General features: G+C 52.8%; 7 protein-coding genes across 7 annotated transcripts; 4 read left to right on the top strand and 3 right to left on the bottom strand.

The window, feature by feature from the left end:
- Positions 1 to 454: 454 nt before the first annotated feature.
- On the top strand, positions 455 to 2,431 carry EsH8_II_001321 (ribosome biosynthesis protein ENP2; the record flags this gene model as incomplete). The annotated part of the gene is made up of 2 exons (XM_083264619.1): positions 455 to 1,455; positions 1,507 to 2,431. 2 exons carry the CDS (start codon positions 455 to 457, stop codon positions 2,429 to 2,431), a joined length of 1,926 nt encoding a protein of 641 aa, XP_083121941.1.
- A 192-nt stretch (positions 2,432 to 2,623) lies between these two features.
- EsH8_II_001322 (uncharacterized protein) lies at positions 2,624 to 3,170 on the bottom strand (the record flags this gene model as incomplete). The annotated part of the gene is made up of 2 exons (XM_083264620.1): positions 2,624 to 2,904; positions 2,972 to 3,170. 2 exons carry the CDS (start codon positions 3,168 to 3,170, stop codon positions 2,624 to 2,626), a joined length of 480 nt encoding a protein of 159 aa, XP_083121942.1.
- A 4,884-nt stretch (positions 3,171 to 8,054) lies between these two features.
- On the top strand, positions 8,055 to 9,081 carry EsH8_II_001323 (uncharacterized protein; the record flags this gene model as incomplete). Its single annotated transcript, XM_083264621.1, has 2 exons — positions 8,055 to 8,974; positions 9,033 to 9,081. The coding sequence occupies 2 exons, from the start codon at positions 8,055 to 8,057 to the stop codon at positions 9,079 to 9,081; spliced, it is 969 nt and encodes a 322-aa protein (XP_083121943.1).
- A 1,062-nt stretch (positions 9,082 to 10,143) lies between these two features.
- Positions 10,144 to 10,508, bottom strand: EsH8_II_001324 (mitochondrial 54S ribosomal protein bL33m; the record flags this gene model as incomplete). The annotated part of the gene is made up of 3 exons (XM_083264622.1): positions 10,144 to 10,190; positions 10,315 to 10,431; positions 10,496 to 10,508. 3 exons carry the CDS (start codon positions 10,506 to 10,508, stop codon positions 10,144 to 10,146), a joined length of 177 nt encoding a protein of 58 aa, XP_083121944.1.
- A 1,230-nt stretch (positions 10,509 to 11,738) lies between these two features.
- On the top strand, positions 11,739 to 14,565 carry EsH8_II_001325 (pyridoxal phosphate-dependent transferase; the record flags this gene model as incomplete). The annotated part of the gene is made up of 3 exons (XM_083264623.1): positions 11,739 to 11,874; positions 12,943 to 13,452; positions 13,514 to 14,565. The coding sequence occupies 3 exons, from the start codon at positions 11,739 to 11,741 to the stop codon at positions 14,563 to 14,565; spliced, it is 1,698 nt and encodes a 565-aa protein (XP_083121945.1).
- A 763-nt stretch (positions 14,566 to 15,328) lies between these two features.
- On the bottom strand, positions 15,329 to 16,907 carry EsH8_II_001326 (proteasome regulatory particle lid subunit RPN7; the record flags this gene model as incomplete). Its single annotated transcript, XM_083264624.1, has 3 exons — positions 15,329 to 15,527; positions 15,583 to 16,394; positions 16,449 to 16,907. The coding sequence occupies 3 exons, from the start codon at positions 16,905 to 16,907 to the stop codon at positions 15,329 to 15,331; spliced, it is 1,470 nt and encodes a 489-aa protein (XP_083121946.1).
- Positions 16,908 to 17,570: 663 nt separating this feature from the next.
- EsH8_II_001327 (mRNA (guanine-N7)-methyltransferase) lies at positions 17,571 to 19,034 on the top strand (the record flags this gene model as incomplete). Its single annotated transcript, XM_083264625.1, has 1 exon — positions 17,571 to 19,034. The coding sequence occupies one exon, from the start codon at positions 17,571 to 17,573 to the stop codon at positions 19,032 to 19,034; it is 1,464 nt and encodes a 487-aa protein (XP_083121947.1).
- Between the last annotated feature and the right edge of the window lie 872 nt (positions 19,035 to 19,906).

The following is a 19,906-nucleotide window of genomic DNA, read 5'->3' on the forward strand; positions in this document are numbered from 1 at the left end:
GGGTCGTCGAGGCTTTCGCAACGATTACTGTGTATTCAGCCAGGCCGGGTTGGGATGGCGCCGGAAATTCAGCACAGTCGTTGGCCAGCAGGGAGGGAGCAGTTCGTTTGGCTGGACTGCAGAGTGCACTAACAGGGTCCTGTTTGATCGGGAGTCGGCGATGCCTCGACCAATCATTTTGACTTACCCAACCAAGTCCCTGAGCACCAGTCGGGATTGACGCTAATGCACCGTCGCCTGATTCAGCGGGGCATGGCCGGAAACTGGACTTACTTTTCCACCGTCTCACCGAAAAGTACGTTCAGGTGTGGCCCCTACACCGACCATAGTGCTTCTTATCTTATCAGAACTTTTTTTTCTCTGGCTCCCCTCGGCCGCAAGATTACTTTACTCTTCGTCGCATCGTCGCGCAGAACCCGTCTGTACATTTCGCCTGCGGTCTCCGACAACCACGATGCAGTTAACAAATCCGGGAACCGTTCCGGTTTACACCGTCTCCGGTGCTTCAACAGCCAGACCATTGCCGGATTGGCTGGCAAGACGGAGAAAGCGATCGCTGAAGAACGACCCAGAGTACCAGAGTCGAGTTGAGCTTCTCCAGGACTTCGAGTTCGAGGAGGCGAGTACCTGCATTCGTGTCAGCGAAGATGGCGACTGGGCCGTCAGTGCAGGAACCTACAAACCCCAGATCCATGTTCACAACCTTCCGCAACTGTCTCTTTCATTTGCGCGCCACACAGACTCGCTCACGGAAAAGCTGACGATTCTCTCGTCTGACTATTCGAAAACTCTGCTGCTTCAAGATGATCGACGACTCGAGTTTCATACTCCCATGGGCTGCCACTACACGATTCGGATACCCCGGTACGGAAGAGATCTGCTTTACGACAGGCAGTCTACGGAAGCACTTATTCCTTCTGTGGGAGTGGACCAAGATGGCCTAGGTGAAGTCTTCAGGCTGAACCTCGAGATTGGAAGATTCATGAAGTCGTTCCAGATCGATGTCGGAGGCGATGAAGAGGGAGCTGGCTTGCAAGGTGGTATTGAGGCCGGAAGTGTCAACGCTGCCGCGTTGGCGGAGAATTCTCACGGCCTTGCCGCCTTTGGAACCTCCATTGGCACAGTTGAGTTCTGGGACCCCAGATCCAAGTCAAGGGTGGCGCGTCTCGCCTGCCAAGAGGGTGCCATAACTGCTTTGGACTTCAATACCTCGGGACTGTCCATCGCTACTGGCTCTGAGACCGGCATGGTTCAGTTATTCGATCTCCGTCGCCCTGTCCCTCTCTTGAGCAAAGATCAGGGCTATGGCTTCCCAATCAAGAAGTTGATACACATGACGACTTCTTCTCAGGAAAGGAAGGTTCTTTCTGCCGACAAGAGGATCATTAAGATTTGGGATGAGACCGATGGAACGCCGTGGACCTCAGTTGAGCCTATTGTGGATCTTAACGACATGTAAGTCATCAGTCCCTCACCTCACATGACCTTTAGCTAACCTGGAATCAGTGCCTGGTGCAAGGACACCGGTATGCTTCTGACGGCCAACGAAGGCAAGTCGCAACACTCCTTCTTCATCCCTAGCTTGGGCCCGGCCCCGAGATGGTGCTCTTTCCTCGACAACATGGTCGAGGAGATGGCCGAGGAAGTCCGCACAGAGACCTACGACAACTACAAGTTCTTGACGCTGCCAGAGCTCAAGCAATTGAGCATGGACCATCTCATTGGCAAGACAAACCTGCTCCGGCCGTACATGCACGGTTACTTTGTGGCATCAAAGCTTTACGAGCAGGCTCGCCTTATTGCGAACCCCTATGTCTGGGAGGAAGAGAGGACGAAGCGCATCAAGGAGAAGGTCGAGAAGGAGCGTGCCAGCAGAATCAGAGGCAACAAGAAGGTCAAGGTCAACCAGAAGCTGGCCGACAAGCTCATCAAAAAGCAGGAGAACAGAGAAGTTGTGGACACCAAGGCAGGCCTACTCGGCGACGACCGTTTCAGCAAGCTCTTCGAAGACGAGGCTTTCAACGTCGACGAGACCACCTACGAGTTCCGTGCTCTCAACCCAAGCACCACTGTTGCCGCAGCGGATACTCACGAGGTTGGTGTCAGCTCTGCTGCTCGGCCTGTGGTAGACGAGGGCCCCAAGGGACTCGGCAAAAAGGCTCAGACTGAGTATGCTATGAAGGTTTCTTCTTCCATGCAGAAGAACGGCGGAAGGGAGAGGGATACGGCCCTGGGTGCCAGAGTGCAAAAGTCGGGCCGCATCAACAAGACCAGCCGTGGTGATGCATACGGTGAGAAGGCAGTTACGTTCGTTCCGGAGGGGAAGAAGAAGAACGGAGGCCCGCCGCCACAGCAAGAAGACTACAAACCGCGTGATAAGCGGTCTGCTGCGAGAAGAAGCGCCAGCACGAACACATTCCGAAGGCTATAAGATAACCACTATACATTCTCCAAGGGCATAATAATGGTACAAGAAAGAGGATTCTATACGCCGCGCAGATCCCGGCTGCCCATACTCGTCAATCATGCAGTCTCAACAGCCTCAGCAAATGAACCATTATACCGGCACCAAGCCAGTTGGCGACCCCCGACCTCAAACCCGCATTTTCTCTCGCCGTCCTGTCTATTTCCGACCCCACCTCATCAGCTTCCGCTTCGACTCGGCCTGTGCGAGGCCTTTCTCAAGGTCTTCTGGACGAAGTCTGGGCGTGGGCGGTACATCATCAGCAAGCCTAGCACGGCCGCGGTGGCTGCGTGGCGGAGACGAAGATTGTTTGACAGATTTTGGAAACTCGGTTCTTCGCGGTGTGAGGGCGGTGACGACTTTTCTGGCGGATTTGCGCATGGTTTCACGAATCTTCCATTCGCGCTTCTTGGCAACGTAAAACAAGATGGCCATGCCAACTGTACGAGTAAGGCGAGTTAGCAAAGGGGACGGCAGGAATATGTGTTTTCACAAGGGTTTACATACTTCCGAGAGCGCCGACTACAGAGACAACCACAATGATGGCAATCATGGCTTCGCGGGACAGGTTGACCGCTCCGGGGCTGTCGCCAGAAGCACCCGCTTCATTGTCAACACCGTTTCCCGATGAACTGGCATCACCAGGGGTATCTGGAAAATAGGTCTCGGTCGCCAGAGGAAAGTAGTTGGAGGTTGTGGCCGCCATGTTGTATAGGCCACAGGCCGCTCGCAGAGGGCACTGGTTAAGATGTTTTTGAAGGATTGAAAAGCAAGATGCAGACACAGATGGTCAGACAGGTGGGAAGAGAAAAAAAAAAGCGGCGTCAGAATCGTATGAGTAGAGTAAAAGCTGGACAAAATCGAGAAGATACCCGGCGCCACGAATGTGGCCCAACTCACTATTTACATTGTTCAAGCGCCTACGGATCTCTACATGGGGTTCTCGGCGCCAATCGTCCCCCCTCTGCAACTAGTCCCTTGAGCAGAATAAGCTGGGAAATGTGACGAGCCACAATCACCCCGTAGAAGTGCATGGCTTGCACGGCACTTGCGGTGCGTCGTGGGGCCACGCCCAGAGGCAGGAACCGTATCGAGGCACCTTGTTGCCCGTGGGACCGCCTGGGCCCGGGACAGTCGAAATAGACTCGCGATGCTCCCATTGGTGGTGAGCAGCTTCGAAGCGCCGGCACACGGCGCTTTCACATCGGGGCCGGGGTGCGATGGCCAATCAGCAGGCTGGGCCTGGGATGGGCGGCACAGGCGAGTTTTGGGGCGCAGGGGTGCCTGCGACCCAAGTCCATCACAACCCCCGACTCTCTTTCACCTGCATCTGCACGTCTGCATGGCCGAATCAGTCAGCGAAAAGCACCGGAGGGTTGCTGATCACGGCAGTAGATGCAATATCAACAAGACTAATTGTGTGATCGGGAGGGAACACGCAGTTGTTGACTTGTCGGGCATGCGGTGTGACGGCGAGCTTCTGGAGCTGATTTGAAGCCTTCTTCCGGGAAGTACTGTCTGTGGCTGTCTTCCTGTGACACGATGACACCTGCACGTCTCGTCACTTTCACTGCGTTGCTTACAGAGTAGAAGAAACACAACCTAGGGTACATTCTATGCGGTCTCCTATCCTCTGTCAAGCGCGGATCCATCTGGTTTCGATGATGGCGCCCCGGAGGTGTCAGTTGCCGCTTGCTCTCCCCTCTCCTTTTGTGTCATTATCTTGGCGGGGTTTGGCGTTCCATTGCTTTCCTTGGAAAGAATCTAAAATTGGACAGTGGCCTTGGCCTATCTTCTGAAGGGCGGTGTTTTATCTCCCATGTGACTATGAGGTTTCGTTGCTAGCATCCCACCAGCCACTCAATAGTCACTTCGAGGGCAGAACACAGGTCAGAGACCAAGTGGTCTCCCCTCCGGGCTATCACGGTAAGGCCTCGGGTCTTGGACGTCCCGGCACCGGCTAGCCATTTCTATGTGTTTGCCCAATGATGAAAAGGCATTGTAAAGGAAAGCCACCCATAAGCCATGATGCTGTCGATTAAGACACCTGGGTTAGTTTCAGTATTGTAAACGCAGCCCGTCTGGCTCCGTGTCTTTGATACGGTCTGTAAACGACTGTATTGAGAAGTTTGCTACACATTTCTGTTTCACGTGTGCCTTATACCCGAGTGTGCATTCATCTGCAAGCACATCATCTCCTGGTTCATCGTTAAGAAAGAGCATTTGCCTAGACAAGGTGATGCAGCAGGCAGATCCCGCAGCGGCTTCTAGTTGACAGTGGAAAGGTGGTTTCTGTTGCAAATGCATTGCAGGTTGGTAGGTGAGCCTAGAGCAAACTGTCAAGGGTATCCGGAACTCTTTCCAAGTTCTGGCTAAAGGAAACCCAGGCAAGAGTCGCTGGTTTTGTTTTATTTTATTTTATCATTCGAGGTACAAGAAGCATGTATGCCTTCGGTTTTGGCGAGAACCTACCTAAGTGCGCATCCATGCCTGGTGCGGTGATGAAACACAAGAGTCAAGTTGACTCTGCCAGCCTCACTAGAAATGGCGCCGGCGTCAGATGTTCGCCTTTTCTGTAGGAAAGAGAGGCTGACATGATGAACTTGGACATGCTAAGGAGAGACAGACGGCAGCTTTGAGCTTGAGCCTAGGTCAAACCCTTCCTAGTGATACCTTAGACGGCCACTGCTCCTTCCCCTTGATGAGAGGGGTCACCACAACAACCACGCATTGCTCCTTCGCTCCTCGACATACAAGTGCCAACACTTTGTGCCTCCCCAAATGGTTTCGGTAGCCATGTTGTATCAGGCAGTCTGAACAACGCCTCCCGGGGCACGGGAAGCCGTGTGGTCATGTCGTGATGTGTAATCCCTCTCAACCTTTTACATCCCCGGGCAAACAGCACCCCCTGGCTTTGCACTCTGAAAAGCCTTGTCTATTCCGTCCGACTTTTTACTCCGTTTTTGGCCAAGCTGACTCTGACTTGGCATTTGCTAACCTACTGCGTTTTGCTCAACGACATCGAGATTGACTCTACGTCTCTGCCGCATGGTCGCCGCAACTTGGGCGTCACCTTCAACATGTCTGGTGTATCCAGCCCTGATCCGCTTCAGCGAGACGGAGACACGCTTGTACACTCCCCTCACACATCTAATTGTCGTTCAACGGGATACGGCCCCATTAACTATCTCCTGGATGACGCCCCTGGAGAGAAGTCGCTGCACAGTGTGAAAGTACAGACAAGTTTGCATGAGCGACCAGAAGTATCCCAAGAGAACACTAGTCAAGATTTTAAAGATGAGGAAGCTAGGCAGAGTATCTTGAATGAGGCAAGAGAGCATAACCCAGAGTCCACCTGCTACCCGGCGGATGACGAGGATGCCCTTGAGGTTTCTGAATTCGTCTTTGCTCGACAACCAAGATACACGCCGAACCATTTCTCTGGTCGTCAACAACAGCGTCCCATTAACTTCGAGGCTCTCGAAGTGCCACAACTCCCAGCAGTGTTATCTGCAACGGATGGGGTAGATCCCAAAACAGATCAAATATCTCAGGCTCGAGAACGAATGGGCTTCAGGAGCAGCCAAAATCACCACCACGAGGCTATTCATCCCCGAACTGAAAAACAAACTCCCAACACTCCTCGATCTAAACAGGTCCGTTCGGCGTCTGAATCTCAGAGCTTGGATGCCATCGATGCCGAGCTGGAGCAACCAGGCAACCAGGATCGGATGACATCCCAGCATACCACGCGTGGGACGATTGCTTCTTTGAACCACCATTCAGCCCATTTGGAGCTGTCCGAACATCAGATATCCAGGATAAATCAAGGTCTGGATGCAGTCATGGAAAGCGGGCTTCATTCCCGACCCTTTGCGGATGCTGACGTCGGCCTTCCTGGTTCGTCCAGGATGCCTCCTCCTGCACCAGACCGAACAATTTTGATTGCTCAGAATTCTGTGACGACTCAAAATGACAACTTGAGAGAAGGAGGTACTGCGCCACGACATCTTGCGATGTTAGATCGAACAATGGATGTCTTGGCAACAGCAGAGAAGTCGCCCTTTCAGAATAACAGCACAACCGATGTAACCACCCAGCATCGACGCCGCATGTCTCGGCTTAGCACAAGGCACCCCGAAGAAGCTCCATTTCGACCGAAAACTCCCGTAGGCGATCTTGAGATGCCCCAAAAACACCCCACGAGCACTTCCCACAGGCATCGTCGACATCGTTCTCCACAGAATCAGCCAAATCGGCCTCTTAGAGAAGAACGAAAGACTGAATTTACTCCAAAACGTTCAGTTTCACGGCAGTCAAACACATCTAGGCCTCGGAAACCTCGTCGTCGCCAAACAAGCCTCAATCACCCAGCTCAAAAGGAAAGGAAACCATCTGGGACACAAATCATCCTTCGTCATGAGAATGAGCCAGACTCATTTGACGCTGACCACAAACCTGGGCCTCAATACAAAAACCACGTAACAGGAAGCCACTATGGGGTACTGGAAAGCATGGCCAGCCATCACAACAAGGTCCTCTGCTACTCAAAATCCATCGAGGCCAAGCTGAATAACAATATCGCGAACCAGCAACTGGAGATAAAGAGATTAGAGGAAAGTTTAACTGAATCACATGCGCAACATCAACAAGAGCAAGAAAATTGCATGCATCTTACCTCTGAGCTATCCCTCCTACGACAGAAAAACGATGAACTCACTCGCGAGATAACACAACGGGACGATCTAATGCAAGGCCTAGAAAGCAAGGTCATAACTCTGCAGAACAGTAGAGAGAAGTATGAAGTTGAAACAACTAAGCTACAGAACGAGATTGAGGCAACGCATTCCAAATTAATCAAGCTGCAAGAAAAGAGTCGAGGATACAAAGATCATCTCAACAAGGCTGTTGCGGAACATCAGAGACTCTGGCAACAGTCCAAGGAAACCAGTCAGAAGACCATCGATGAAATGAGAAAGGAACTTCAAGAAGTCGAGCAGAAGTTCAAGTTGGCTTTGGCTGAGAAAAAAACTGCCCAGGATAATCTTAATCGAATATCCAGTGCCAAAAAAGAAGTCCTTCAGCAGGAGGTGGATGGCGGTAAGAAATTCTAGCGCGATTATGCGATTTTTACCATGACTAACGATGAGAAGCTGTCCTAAACATAAAACGGTTAAAGTGCGACATGAAGAGACTCGAGGACGACTTGGTCAGAGAAACAAGTAGAGCCGATGGCCTGAAGTGCCAACTCCACGAGAGCAAAAGCCGCGAAAGTTTGTTGCAACGGGTCGAGCAACAGATGGCTGACATATCCGAGAAACTGAACGAGATTGATGTCAAGGAGATGCGGGCGAATATTTTCCCAATTCATATCACGGAAAGGTATTTTGGCTGCGTTACTCGCCTGGTTCACAGACCTGACCTTCATAGACTAGATGAGATTGTGGAATGTGTGCAGTCAGCACCTAAAAATGTCGGGGAGGACATTCGAAGAGTCCTGAAGACGGTTCAAGGCGAGATAATTTCGCAGTGTGTACTACCTTCATCCTCTATTTTTGCCGACTAAAAAGTTTTTAGGTTTCTTCAAGAAATGATGCCGATAACTGCAGGGCACTCCACCATTGATAAAAAGCTCCAAGGCCTCGAGAAGCAATTCCAAGACCAGTTGACAATTGCTCAGACGGAGCAAAAGGCCCATCAAGAGCAGCTGTTCCAGCAAATCTCCGACAAAAAGGAGGAAAATACAACCCTTTTCCAGACTCTCCAGTCGAAGGGCATTCAAGTATCAACGATGACCAAAACTATTAGTGAACTGGCTCGGAAGCTACAAGAAATCGAACCTGCCACAGGGCCTTCCTCTCAGGACGCCATGGCCTTAGATGCCGAGGTTCAAGCACTACGGGAACGTCTGACCAACAAGGAGGCTCAATTGTCCGAGATTCAGTCAGAATTCCAAAATAAGCGTGAAGACTTCGATACTACCCTTCGAGAGCTAAGTGGCAAGCTGCAAGGTGTCGAGGAAGAGGCCCATCGAAAGTCTGAACTTCTCAAGTACTTCGAGGACATGGCTAGCATTCAAAAGGATCTCGCTGTAATGTCACTTGAGAAGAATCGCGAGCTGGAGCTCAAACTGAAACGGTCAGAGACCTTTCAAAGTGAGCTCCAGCAGCAACTATCCAAAACTCTAGAAGAAGTTTCGCGCCTGAAATCGTTGGAGGATATCTCTGGAGCTTCTAAGCTTCAGAAGGAGCTGGCCGATGCTCAGCAAAGAATCATCAATCTTACTGTCAAACTTCGCGAGGCACAAGCTCCTGCTAACAATTCCGAAGTCCTTGATCAGCTAGCTCAACAGCTCGCACAAGTCAGCACGCTGAAGGATGACATCAACCAGCTTAAGTTGAGTGGCAAGACTTACGGGACTGTCACCAGAGACCTGGCGAAAATGCTTGGTGCAAAGGAGGACGACATAATGGCCCCAGATAGTCTGGTGGAGGAACCAGAGCTGCCTGAGTTGCGGCGACATGATTATGTCGCTGATGATACTATGTTCTTTAACAGCTCATCCGAGGTCCCGCTGCCACGATCCAGCAAACGGACAGTTTTCCGTAATCCTGTAGAAGACCCAAAACAAGATCTACCTGCGCCTTCAGTAGCGCAGGAGAAGTTTCAGCGACGGGAGGCAACAGGCCATGGATTGCGTCCCAGACCCATCATTCGCCAGCAGAGAATGGCTTCAGGGGTATCGACGACCGTCAAACAGTCTTTAGTCACACGACACGCCGGTCACACTTCATATAATCGACCTGTTGGTAGTACCCCTAGAGTCGGTCAAGACAGCCAAGAGGCCATCTCTGACGTCAGATCCAACCTTGTGGGAAATCGTAAAGCAGCCGCTGTCGATTTGACGAGCCATGGAGATTGGGAGAAGGGGGCACGAGCAGACCGAGGCGGACACCCAAGGGCCAAAAGAACCAGTAGCCTTCCACCAACGTCTCGGCATCCAAAGCGACCGAAGCCGCATTTTGATGTGGGCAAAGAGGACAGTGCTATGCCTCCAGTGCCTAGGGGAATCAACGCTGTCAATAACCAGCAAAGCGAGCTGTTGCAGCGAGACGAGAGAGGCAATACACAGGCCCCCAAGGGACAAGCAGGTGACGACAACCATACTTCGCGCCATTTCTACCAAGGCGCGCCGAACCCGAGTACTAGCGCAGATCGTCGAGGGAATGCATAGAATGATAGGCTTCTGGAACCGCAGTCGGGTAAGTGACGAAACATCACTAGAACCTAATCTGTCCAGAGCACAATCTTGTCCAAAAAGGGGTCAATTATCTTCCTTTACCCGTAGCTGGGACTCTTTTTATTTATTTTTCTGAGGTCAGAAACAGGTTGTAATGGTTCGACGAGATTGAAGACCGCAAGTGTGAAACTCTTGCTCCTTGTTTGTAGAATATACACCTAGACCGTGGCAATCGAAGCCTTTGCTTTCATCCGAACCCATAAGTTGTGGTTCAACGTGCCAATGTCTTCCCGTCAGACGAGACGTCTAGAGAGGGCGCATTTTGATGTACAATTCGTCCATGACATCTCCAAAAACCAACTTTATGCCGCCGTAAACGCCGTGTATGGTGATATCAGTGTTGTTACATGTAGTGTCGATCGACAGGTAATCCGCAAGTTCATTTGCCCTTTTTCTTTGCCTCCAAGAACAGGACCTTTCTCCGGACTGTGATATCGTCAGCTCCGCCTCCCAAAGCTCGACTCCTCAGTGTGGTGTGATTGATGCTCATGACAGGAGTAGAATCGGGATTGGGATGAATAAAGGGGTAGGGGTAGGGAGAGAATCGTACTTATCGGGTCGTATTTCAACATGCTCATGGGTGATGCCGTTCGGAGGCGCTTGAAGGTGTAGAAGTAACCAGTCGCGGCCATTGACATGAGCCGGACGATCATGACACGGGACTTCGCTATCGAATGGTTAGTTTGTTGAACAGCTGCGAATCAAGAGGTGACAATGTGGGGCACACATACCTTTCTTGGCCATCTTGGGGGAATTGCACCGCGCGCGTTGGGAGCTGGGAGCTTGCAGGCGATCTGGGACGACGACGTGGATAGCTTCGTGGATGGAGACGGGAATTTTGCGGTGGTGAGAGGCTTTCGGCGAAAAAAAGGGCCGTTCACCGAGTCAAGGTGGCACCGGTCTCGGTGAATTTTCGGTCTGCACCTAGCAGCGTCTATCACACCTCGCATCTGCCCCAGCCGAGACCCCAGTGGCACCAGCTGGCGTGGAGCTGCGGGGAGCTGGCCACCCTAATCCATGACGATGTCTCAAATAGTCTCATCAATATCTCCCTATTTCTCTACGTATCAACCAGCACTTTTGGTGACATAATATTAGTCAAGTGAAGCAGTTTTGAAGAAGCCAAGAAATGAAGGCTGAAACAGGACATCATAAATGACGGGGATTGCTCGCAACCTCGGGACAGCAGGTTGTCGTGGGACGAGAACCTAACAACAAAGCTTCTACACTAGTCACCAGTCCCCGGCAGTCCAAGTGATGCAAATCCGAATAACGGAGTTGATCGGTGGACCTTTCAGGGTCTTTGCCATGGAGCTTCCGCCCTGAGCTCCTCCCCTTGGCCTTGGAATTTTTTTTTATAGAGCTTGCAGGGTCCTGGCATGAACCGTCACCGCCATCGATGCTGGGTTCGGACGAATAGCCCACGACAGTTGGCCAAAGGTAGCTAGAAGCTTTGGAGCGTTCTGCTGCGAGCCTTCCCCTGCATGGACCCTTTCGGGTTCAAGCCCGCAGTTAAGGTAGTTTATCGCGAAGGGGCCCCGACTGTGCCGGCCGCCGGCGCCTTGGGGCATGTTACCTATTTCGCAGCTTACGCTGGGCTCCTCAACAGATGTGCAGGCCCATACCTTATTTAGCAGGAGGGTGGGCAGAAATGGGTGAGCGACAACGGGCAAATAAAGAGGAACGGGCATCCTGTCTTGCCTTCCTTCGCGGCGTGGGAAGCTGCTCATTGTGGTTCTGAGACCCTTTCCCTCCTCTCATCTGTCAGCTGCGCGTACGTTGGCTGCTCAGCATTTTCAGCCCGCCGAGAGCAGAGTACTTTCGTGCTGGTTCTTTCACAACACTTCTATTTCCCGTTCGTCCCATTCCATCGACGAAGTAACGAACAAACCCCAAGGCTGGAAACGGCGATTTACCACGATACCTTGTATTCGGCAGATTGAACGGCAGCGCGTTTAAATTCCACCGGGCACGATGAATTCGACAAGGGCGGCAAGCAGAGTGGCTGGCACAGCTAGGTCGTTGGGACCATCGAGAAAACAAGCGGTCGCTGCGAGCCAAGCCAGACTGCTGAGCGGCGGGGGAAGCAATGGCTGTCACAGATCAAACGGTACGTCGCAAAGTGAAGCTCTCCACATTTTCTGTTGCTTCAAAGTATTTTTGTATGCTTCACGCCGGCACGTTAGTGGCTGGTGGTTGGTGCAGCTCAAGGCTGTCCGGACCTGGCTGTGATAGCTCCCAGCTTCTGTTGGTCTCAGCTCCTCGAAGCTGGAATTGTGCTCCCCATTTTTCTCACCTGTTTACACCACACACCACCACACCTTGCAACCCCCTTCACCGAACAAACAATGCACTTTGCCAGATCCAAGATCAAGTCGGTTCAAAGTGCGCAAATGGTCCACGTGGAACCCCCACTCTATTCTCCCTTCTCTATCAACCAATGGCTCGCAACATGCAGCCTTGAGATTCGGAAATACCCTGGGCGGAAGAATCCGCAAAGCTCTAGGCCCGCCGCCCGGCTGACCCCTTGTCACCAGTCACCGGTTTCGGACACTGGCTTCTGAGGCAAACCCGCGTCGTCAAACACCGCCGGGTCTGATCCACGTCTTCGTCTATCCGTACGATTCATCACATCAGCAAGTGCTGGTATGCCGGAAAAGGGGGGCAAACACTGCCTGGTACGGCAATCCGCGGCAGCGCAGAATCGATGCCACGGCCACCCATGATGCAGGGCGGCGTCTCGTGCCCAGTGCCACAGTGCTAGCCTAGTTGCCATGGCCGTTGAAAAATATTGAATAAGAGCTGCTGCATCGGATGATGACGGGTAGAAAGTGCGCTGATTTTTCCCCAAAGTCGCCCTCCTCTTCCCTCTGTCCGTTTAATCCGTCAGTAACATATCGCGCACTGTTGTCGGGGTTAGCTGCCCGAGTCCAAGTCTGGTTGTTGCTTTTCCCCCTCGTTGACGAAGAGGAAAATAAATAGTTGTTGGTGTTTCTGCAAACGTCTTCGGGGGTTTGTGTAAATCCATTCCCACCCTCTTGTCCCATCTTTTTACATCTTTTTGGCTCTGCTCGGCTCGTCCCGGCCTTATCAACCTGAGAAAAAGGTGTTTTTCTACTTGATCTCCACTGTTCGCGGTAGAAGCCCTTCAACTAACCTCTATATGACTCTGACACAGATACCCCGCGGTTCCCTAAGATCTTCCTCTCTAGTACCCCGCCATTTCGGAAGCAACTTTTCTTCAGCAGTAGCAACAGCCGTTCGTCACCCCACCATCGAACCATGTCGACCACACCAACCCGTCGGTTGAACGTGCACAACATTAACCAGCATGTTGTTGCTGCTGAGTATGCCGTCCGTGGCGAGTTGGCCGTGAAGTCGGAGGAATACCGAGCGAAGCTCGCCAAGGGCGACAAGGACCTCCCCTTCGATACTGTCATCTCGGCCAACATCGGAAACCCCCAGCAGCTCGACCAAAAGCCCATTACCTTCTTCCGTCAGGTTGTCAGTCTGCTCGAGAACCCCCTGCTCCTCGAGCACGAGGACGTGCTGCAGAACCAGCTCGGATACAAGAGCGACGCTATTGCGCGCGCCAAATGGCTCCTGAGCAAGGTCGGCTCCGTCGGCGCCTACAGCGCCAGCGCTGGTGTCCCTGCTATTAAGGAGAGCATTGCCAAGTTTATTGAGCGTGAGTTATAATCACTGCTCACTTTGTGCAGTGCGTGAGAACTGACAAAATATTTCTGCAGGCCGAGACGGATTCCCCGCCGATCCCGCCCACATCTACCTTTCTGGCGGCGCCTCCAGCGGTGTCAACACGCTCCTGCACATCATCTGCAAGGACTCCACGAGCGGTGTTCTCGTTCCTATTCCTCAATACCCTCTCTACACCGCGACTCTTTCCGTTCTCGACGCCACCTGTGTCCCTTACTACCTCGATGAGGCCGCTGGCTGGGGTACCGATCTGGCTACCATCAAGGCCGCCTATGAGAAGGCTACCTCCGAGGGCACCGACGTGCGCGCCATTGTCATTATCAACCCCGGCAACCCTACCGGTGCCTCCCTGTCCGAGGATGACATCCGCGCCGTCTATGACTTTGCGGCCGAGAAGAGCCTGGTGGTGATGGCCGACGAGGTTTACCAGACCAACGTCTTCGTTGGCAAATTCCACTCTTTCAAGAGCGTCCTGCGCAAGCTGCAGAAGGAGCACGCCGGCAAGTACGACTATGTCGAGCTTGTCTCCCTGCACTCCATCTCCAAGGGTATGGTCGGCGAGTGCGGCCACCGTGGCGGCTACTTCGAGCTCGTCAACTTCGACCCCGAGGTCGAGGCCAACATCTACAAGTTCGTCTCTATCACTCTCTGCGCCCCCGTCATCGGCCAGTGCATTGTCGAGCTCATGGTCAACCCTCCCAAGGAGGGCGAGCCCAGCTACGAGCTGTACCGCAAGGAGTATGACGGCATCTTCAATGGTCTCAAGGAGCGTGCCACCGCCCTGCACAAGGCCTTTGATCAGATGGAGGGTGTCGAGTGCGGCCCGCCTCAGGGATCCATGTACCTCTTCCCTACCATCAAGCTTCCCGCCAAGGCCGCCGAGGCCGCCGCCAAGGAGGGCCGTTCCGCCGATGAGTTCTACTGCATGCGCATGCTCGAGGCTACAGGAGTCTGCGTCGTCGCCGGCAGCGGTTTCGGCCAGAAGGAGGGCACTCTGCACTTCCGCACCACCTTCCTCGCCCCCGGCACTGACTGGGTTGGTCGCATCATCAACTTCCACAAGGAGTTTGTTGAGAAGTACCGGTAAACGAGTTTTGGCATCTTTTATTTATGGGGTTTGTACGGGGAGGAAACAGGTGGCTAGGACGCCAGCCGCTTTGGATGGAGTAGCAGGCTTTGCGTAGCAGCGAGCGCGGCCGGGGATCGAAACCTGCACATTGTGTCGTTTATTGGGAAGCACACACAGGCGCTAGTATGTATGGTGGCCAGGATGAATGCAAAAATGTTGAGTGAAGACAGGGGCATGCATGAGCGGAAATATTCTTTAGACGCAGTACATCTTGCTTCGCGCGGGACTCTTTTTGGGGTAGATGTGTGTTCCAAGAAGCCCTTTCCAACGTGGCTTGCGAGAATAGAACAATTCCCACTCCCAGACAAGATTTCCGTCTACACGAATCACCGTTTGTGAACCCCCGGCCCATTTTCACAAGATGATTATGGGATCCTCCGTGTTTCTATGTAGTTTGACGTTGGCGTCATTGGAACAAACCGCTTTGATTCATAAAAGAAAAAGGACTTCAAGTTAGTTGACTAAGACGTGTCCGGCGTGATTCGTTCAAGCCAAGATTTCTCATATTGGCTCGTCTAATCCGTAGGTATCATGCAGAGTTGTTGTAGTAGCACACATTGCTTAGCCCCCCCCAACTCCCCCGGTTCTATTCGCCGCCTGCCATGTCTACCTCGCGCCTTATTGCTCCAAACCTGGCCAGGACACACGATTGCAAGCATTGGGTGAACGAGCCTCAGTTTTCATTGGCAATGCCTCCTAGATTCCGCAAACACATAGGCTATTACGCCCGCTCACTTCCCCTTAGACGGACGGCCTGACCGTACTTCTGCAGCTTAGTAATGAGCTGATCGCCTTGGCGGACGACGTCCTGGTATTGCTTGTTCTTGTCATCGGGCCGGTTGGTCTCGATAACGCCCTTGCCGCTGACGCGGTCGATTGTGCAGGGGATGCGTCCAGCAGCAATAAACTTGGCGAGATCGCTAGTATCGGGGTTAGCAGTCTGGCTTAATAGAGCAATCAAGGGTAGAGCCATACCGATCCAAGAAGTCGACAGTGACACCAAAGTCAGTTGCCATCGTCTCCAGACCAACCACACGGTAGCTCTGAAGGAGCTGTTGGTAGGCACGCAGGCGCATCTCGCGGATGAACCAGTTCTTGTGCTCATGCAGGTAGCGGTCCTGCGTGAGGAACGACTCCTCAACCTGGGCAAGAGCCTGGAAGAAGTACTTGTATTGGCCGTTGTAGAGACTCGTGACAAGCTGGGCCAGCGGCGAAAAATCGATGGCCATTTCAGCCTCAGGCTGGTCGGTGCTGGTGCCGAGGGTCGTCAGGTTCACTGCGGTCTTGGCAGCAGCGGTAGGTGCCGGTGCGTCTTGCATAGTGTCGTCGGCACCGGGACCGGCGCTGAGGGCCCCCGACAGAGCCAGGAGCTTGTCCTCTCCATCGCCAAGAATGGCCTTGATCTCAGGGGCGTCGACAACCTTGCTCTTAAAGTCAACGCGCTTCAAGGATACAGATCCGGCGAGGACAGAGTAGACGACGAGAGACGAGTAGGTGCAGAGTTCGTAGCTGGTGAAGGTAGACAAGCTGTCGAGCAGCAGCGGGGCGGCCAAGTTGTACGATCGGACGGTCAAAAGGTAGATACCTTCGTAAGCCTTGAGGCGGTTGCGACGGTCCCAGTCACCACCGGACTCAACCAGGGTCTTTGCGCGCTCAACGTGCTTCTTGACAAGGAGCTTGTCGCCGTAGAAGAGCCCCATCCGCACTATTGCGAGAACCAGGTCGATCTTGGTTCCTAGGATACCTGTCTTCTCGAAAACATCTTCGTATGCGGCAATTGCCCGGTCCTATTAGGTCTGTCAGCAATCCACCTAAATGCGGCCAGATTCCGCGGTTCTCACCTTGTCGCCAACTCTGGCCCAGAACTCCGCCCTCTTGCCCCGCGCTGCCTGGATCTCCGTGTCACCAGCCTTCTCAACGGCCTCGTCCTCTTCCTTCTGGAACTCCTCCAGCTCTCGGTCGTTGTCTGCCTTCAGCTCCTGGTATCGAGCCTCGTCCCAAGGCAGGTTAACGGTGGTGGGCGTGCTCTTGGTGGCGATCATGCCTGCCAAACTCGACTTCCGACTCAGCGGCTTGCCGGGGGTCTGACTGCCGCCCTCGCCAACTTGGTTCAGGATGCCCTCAAGTGGGTGGGCAAGGTACCGGTAGAGCGGTGCCATCTTGTGCTCGGTGATGGCATCGTTAAGGGCTTTCGCAGCGGATTGTTGGGATGGCCGGGAGGCGTAGGCATTTGTGAGGGCGAAGACATGCTGGGCGAGGGGGAGGAGAGGATACTTGGCGTACTGGGGTTCTGAGCCCATCTTTGCGGTTGATTGTACGGAAACGCCTGGGAGAAAGGTTCGGTTACGTGAAAAAGGGAAGAAATTGAGGCTGCCGGATGGGTTACTGGGCAAGAGTGATGTCGTTGTTTGGTGGTGTTTGGAGCTGGAGCTTGGGTGTCCCCCCTGCAAACCGCAAGCGGTCGGCCAGAGTCTGACGTGATTGGCCCGCAATTGGGTGTGAGCTTAGTCAAGCTGGCAAGGCTGCCGTGCGACACGTACCGGTCCTGCCTGGCATCGCGGAACGAGCTCACTGGCGAAAATGACTTCAAGGAAGACTGTGAACACTTGCTGCCGTAAAAGTACGAATATGATTCTCAAATTAACTGAATCCCCAGAAGTTTCCATACTATTTCCGTAGTGGAAAAAACACAATATATATGTGCTGTGCCGTAAAGCCACACCTGCCGTGTACAGAGACTGTCAGTGAGTGGGTCTCACCCTTCGCAGTAGGTACCCCTGTATTCATACTTGCGACGTTCCGCAGCTTCTTCCTCGAAACCCTTTCAACTCCAATCATCCACCTTGATACTTTTACTGAAAATAAGATCCCTTCAACTCAGCAATAAAATTTGAGCCCTCTCTTCACGAGATTCTTTTTTGACATCTCGTCTCTCAAGAAGAATTAATCAAAAGTTCGAGACAATGGCGGGCTACGACGATGACGACGTGGCCGAGCGCCAGTCTTACTCCTACGACGCAAAGAAACGCAAAAGATCCCGATCCCCAGGTAGAAACGGCAATTCCTCCTCTCGTCGAGGCGACAGGCGCGAAGATGGCACAGATGAGCTTCCTCAGCCCTACAATGCGAAGGAGCTCCAGCCCGCGAAGCGACGCGCCGTCTCTCCCTCCGAGCAACCGCGGAAGCAGAAGAGGCCTGGCGCTCGAGCTCGAATTTCCGAAACCGAGAGAGAAGCAATCCGTCAGCGGGCACTTGATCGAGAGAGGGAGTTGGACGCTGCAGCCCATGCCGCTGTTGAGCGCCAGCGTAGCACAGACGTTGTTACGCAACATTACAACAGCGTGCCAGAACGAGGCAGGGACTGGAGGCGAACCGATAGCAAGATTAAGGGACTTCGAGCATTCAACAATTGGATTAAGAGCTGTATTATTCAGAAATTCTCACCAGACGAAGACCACACTCCAGGCTCCCGAGAGCAGGGAGTTTCAACCGAGAAGGAGCTTCTCGTACTCGATATCGGCTGCGGAAAAGGAGGTGATCTTGGCAAATGGCAGCAGGCACCGCAACCCGTGGAGCTCTATGTTGGTCTGGACCCTGCGGATATCAGCATCGATCAGGCCAGAGAACGTTACCGCCAGATGGGTAGCCGCGGAGGCGGTGGCAGAGGCGGCAGAGGCGGACACAGAAGACCTCCTCCGCGCCTTTTCGAGGCGCGCTTCCAAGTCAAGGACTGCTACGGCGAACCTATCGAGGATATTGAAATCATAAGACAAGTCGGCTTCGACACCAGCCCCCTCAGTCGCCGAGGATTTGACGTGGTGAGCATGATGTTTTGCATGCACTATGCCTTCGAGACGGAACAGAAGGCTCGCACCATGCTGCGGAATGTCGCCGGTTCATTGAAAAAAGGAGGCCGTCTGATCGGATGCATCCCTAACTCCGACGTCCTGGGAGAGCGCGTCAGGCTATTTAATGAACAACAGGCTGAGAAGAAGAAGAAGGCAGCCGAAGAGCCGCCACAAGAGGCTGAAGAGGGTGAATTGGAAGATGGAGAAGCGGACCAATCGGCGGAGTGGGGCAATTCCATCTATCGAGTACGATTTCCGGGCAAGACCCCTGAGGATGGTGTCTTCCGGCCAGCATTTGGATGGAAGTATAACTTCTTCCTAGATGAAGCTGTGGAGGAAGTTCCCGAGTATGTCGTGCCATGGGAAGTTCTTAGAGCTCTAGCCGAAGATTACAACCTTGAGCTACAGTACCACAAGACGTTCACAGAGATCTGGGATTCGGAGAAGGACGACGAGGTTCTGGGACCTCTAAGCGAGAGAATGGGTGTCCGGGAACGCGGCGGAGGAAGGCTCCTGGTTTCCCCTGAAGAGCTGGAGGCGGCGAGCTTCTATACTGCTTTCTGTTTTTACAAGGTCTAATTTGGGGAAGGGCTTCGATGGTGTGAATGCTCAGGTCACTTAAGGAATACTGTAGGAAAAGTCATGAATTTAGAGTTACCCATTGAGGCTTGCAGGAATTGGCGCCCCCATGGACGGAATTGACCAACTTGGCACAATTTCCTATTTCTAAACGAGATAGGACCGCTTGTTGGCGCTGTGAATGCAAGGTGGGCAAGTAGGCGGCAGAGCAACATCAGGTTTCTTGCTGGCAAACCGCCGAGGTGGAAGATATTATTTACCTTTGGCCGATGTTCCGGGGAAACAAAGGTTTCAGGCTTCAGAATAATACTATTTCGATCTGCCGATATGCAATCACTAGGCCGCGGGACGGGGTGCTAACCGAGATCATTCGCCAGCGAGCGTGAAACTCACCGGATATCCTATTCATAAAAATTCGGCAATGGCAAGACTGTTTGTACTCCATGCTACGTCTTCTCGACAAAGAATCCTTGGTTGTACATTAGGACGTCCTATCGTTGCAGGCGAGGCGGTAGACAAGTACACGCATCCCTTTCGGAGGTATAATGGTCATCTACACACTCCCGTTAGAAACCTAGAATTATTCTCGTCCCAAGGATTCGTTTAAATAATTAGGAAGATGCTCGAAGTTTTCCAATCTTACATCCATATGCACACCGGTTCAACCAAGCAGTTCCAAGTAACGCCGCAGTCTCCAGGCGCTTCTTGTAAGAGCTCGACTCCAAAATTCAGTCGCCGATTTCTCAAACATCAATAGCATCGCGAAAAGCGGATTTATGGGGAAAATCCCGCCAGCGGTACAACAATCTTTCGAGTGATTGTACCATAAGTTACGGGGACCCATCCTGGCGGGTGGTTAAAGTTCAACGTAA

This window comes from Colletotrichum jinshuiense, chromosome 2 (assembly GCF_051148585.1).
Source record: "Colletotrichum jinshuiense chromosome 2, complete sequence".
Lineage (NCBI taxonomy): Eukaryota > Fungi > Ascomycota > Sordariomycetes > Glomerellales > Glomerellaceae > Colletotrichum > Colletotrichum jinshuiense.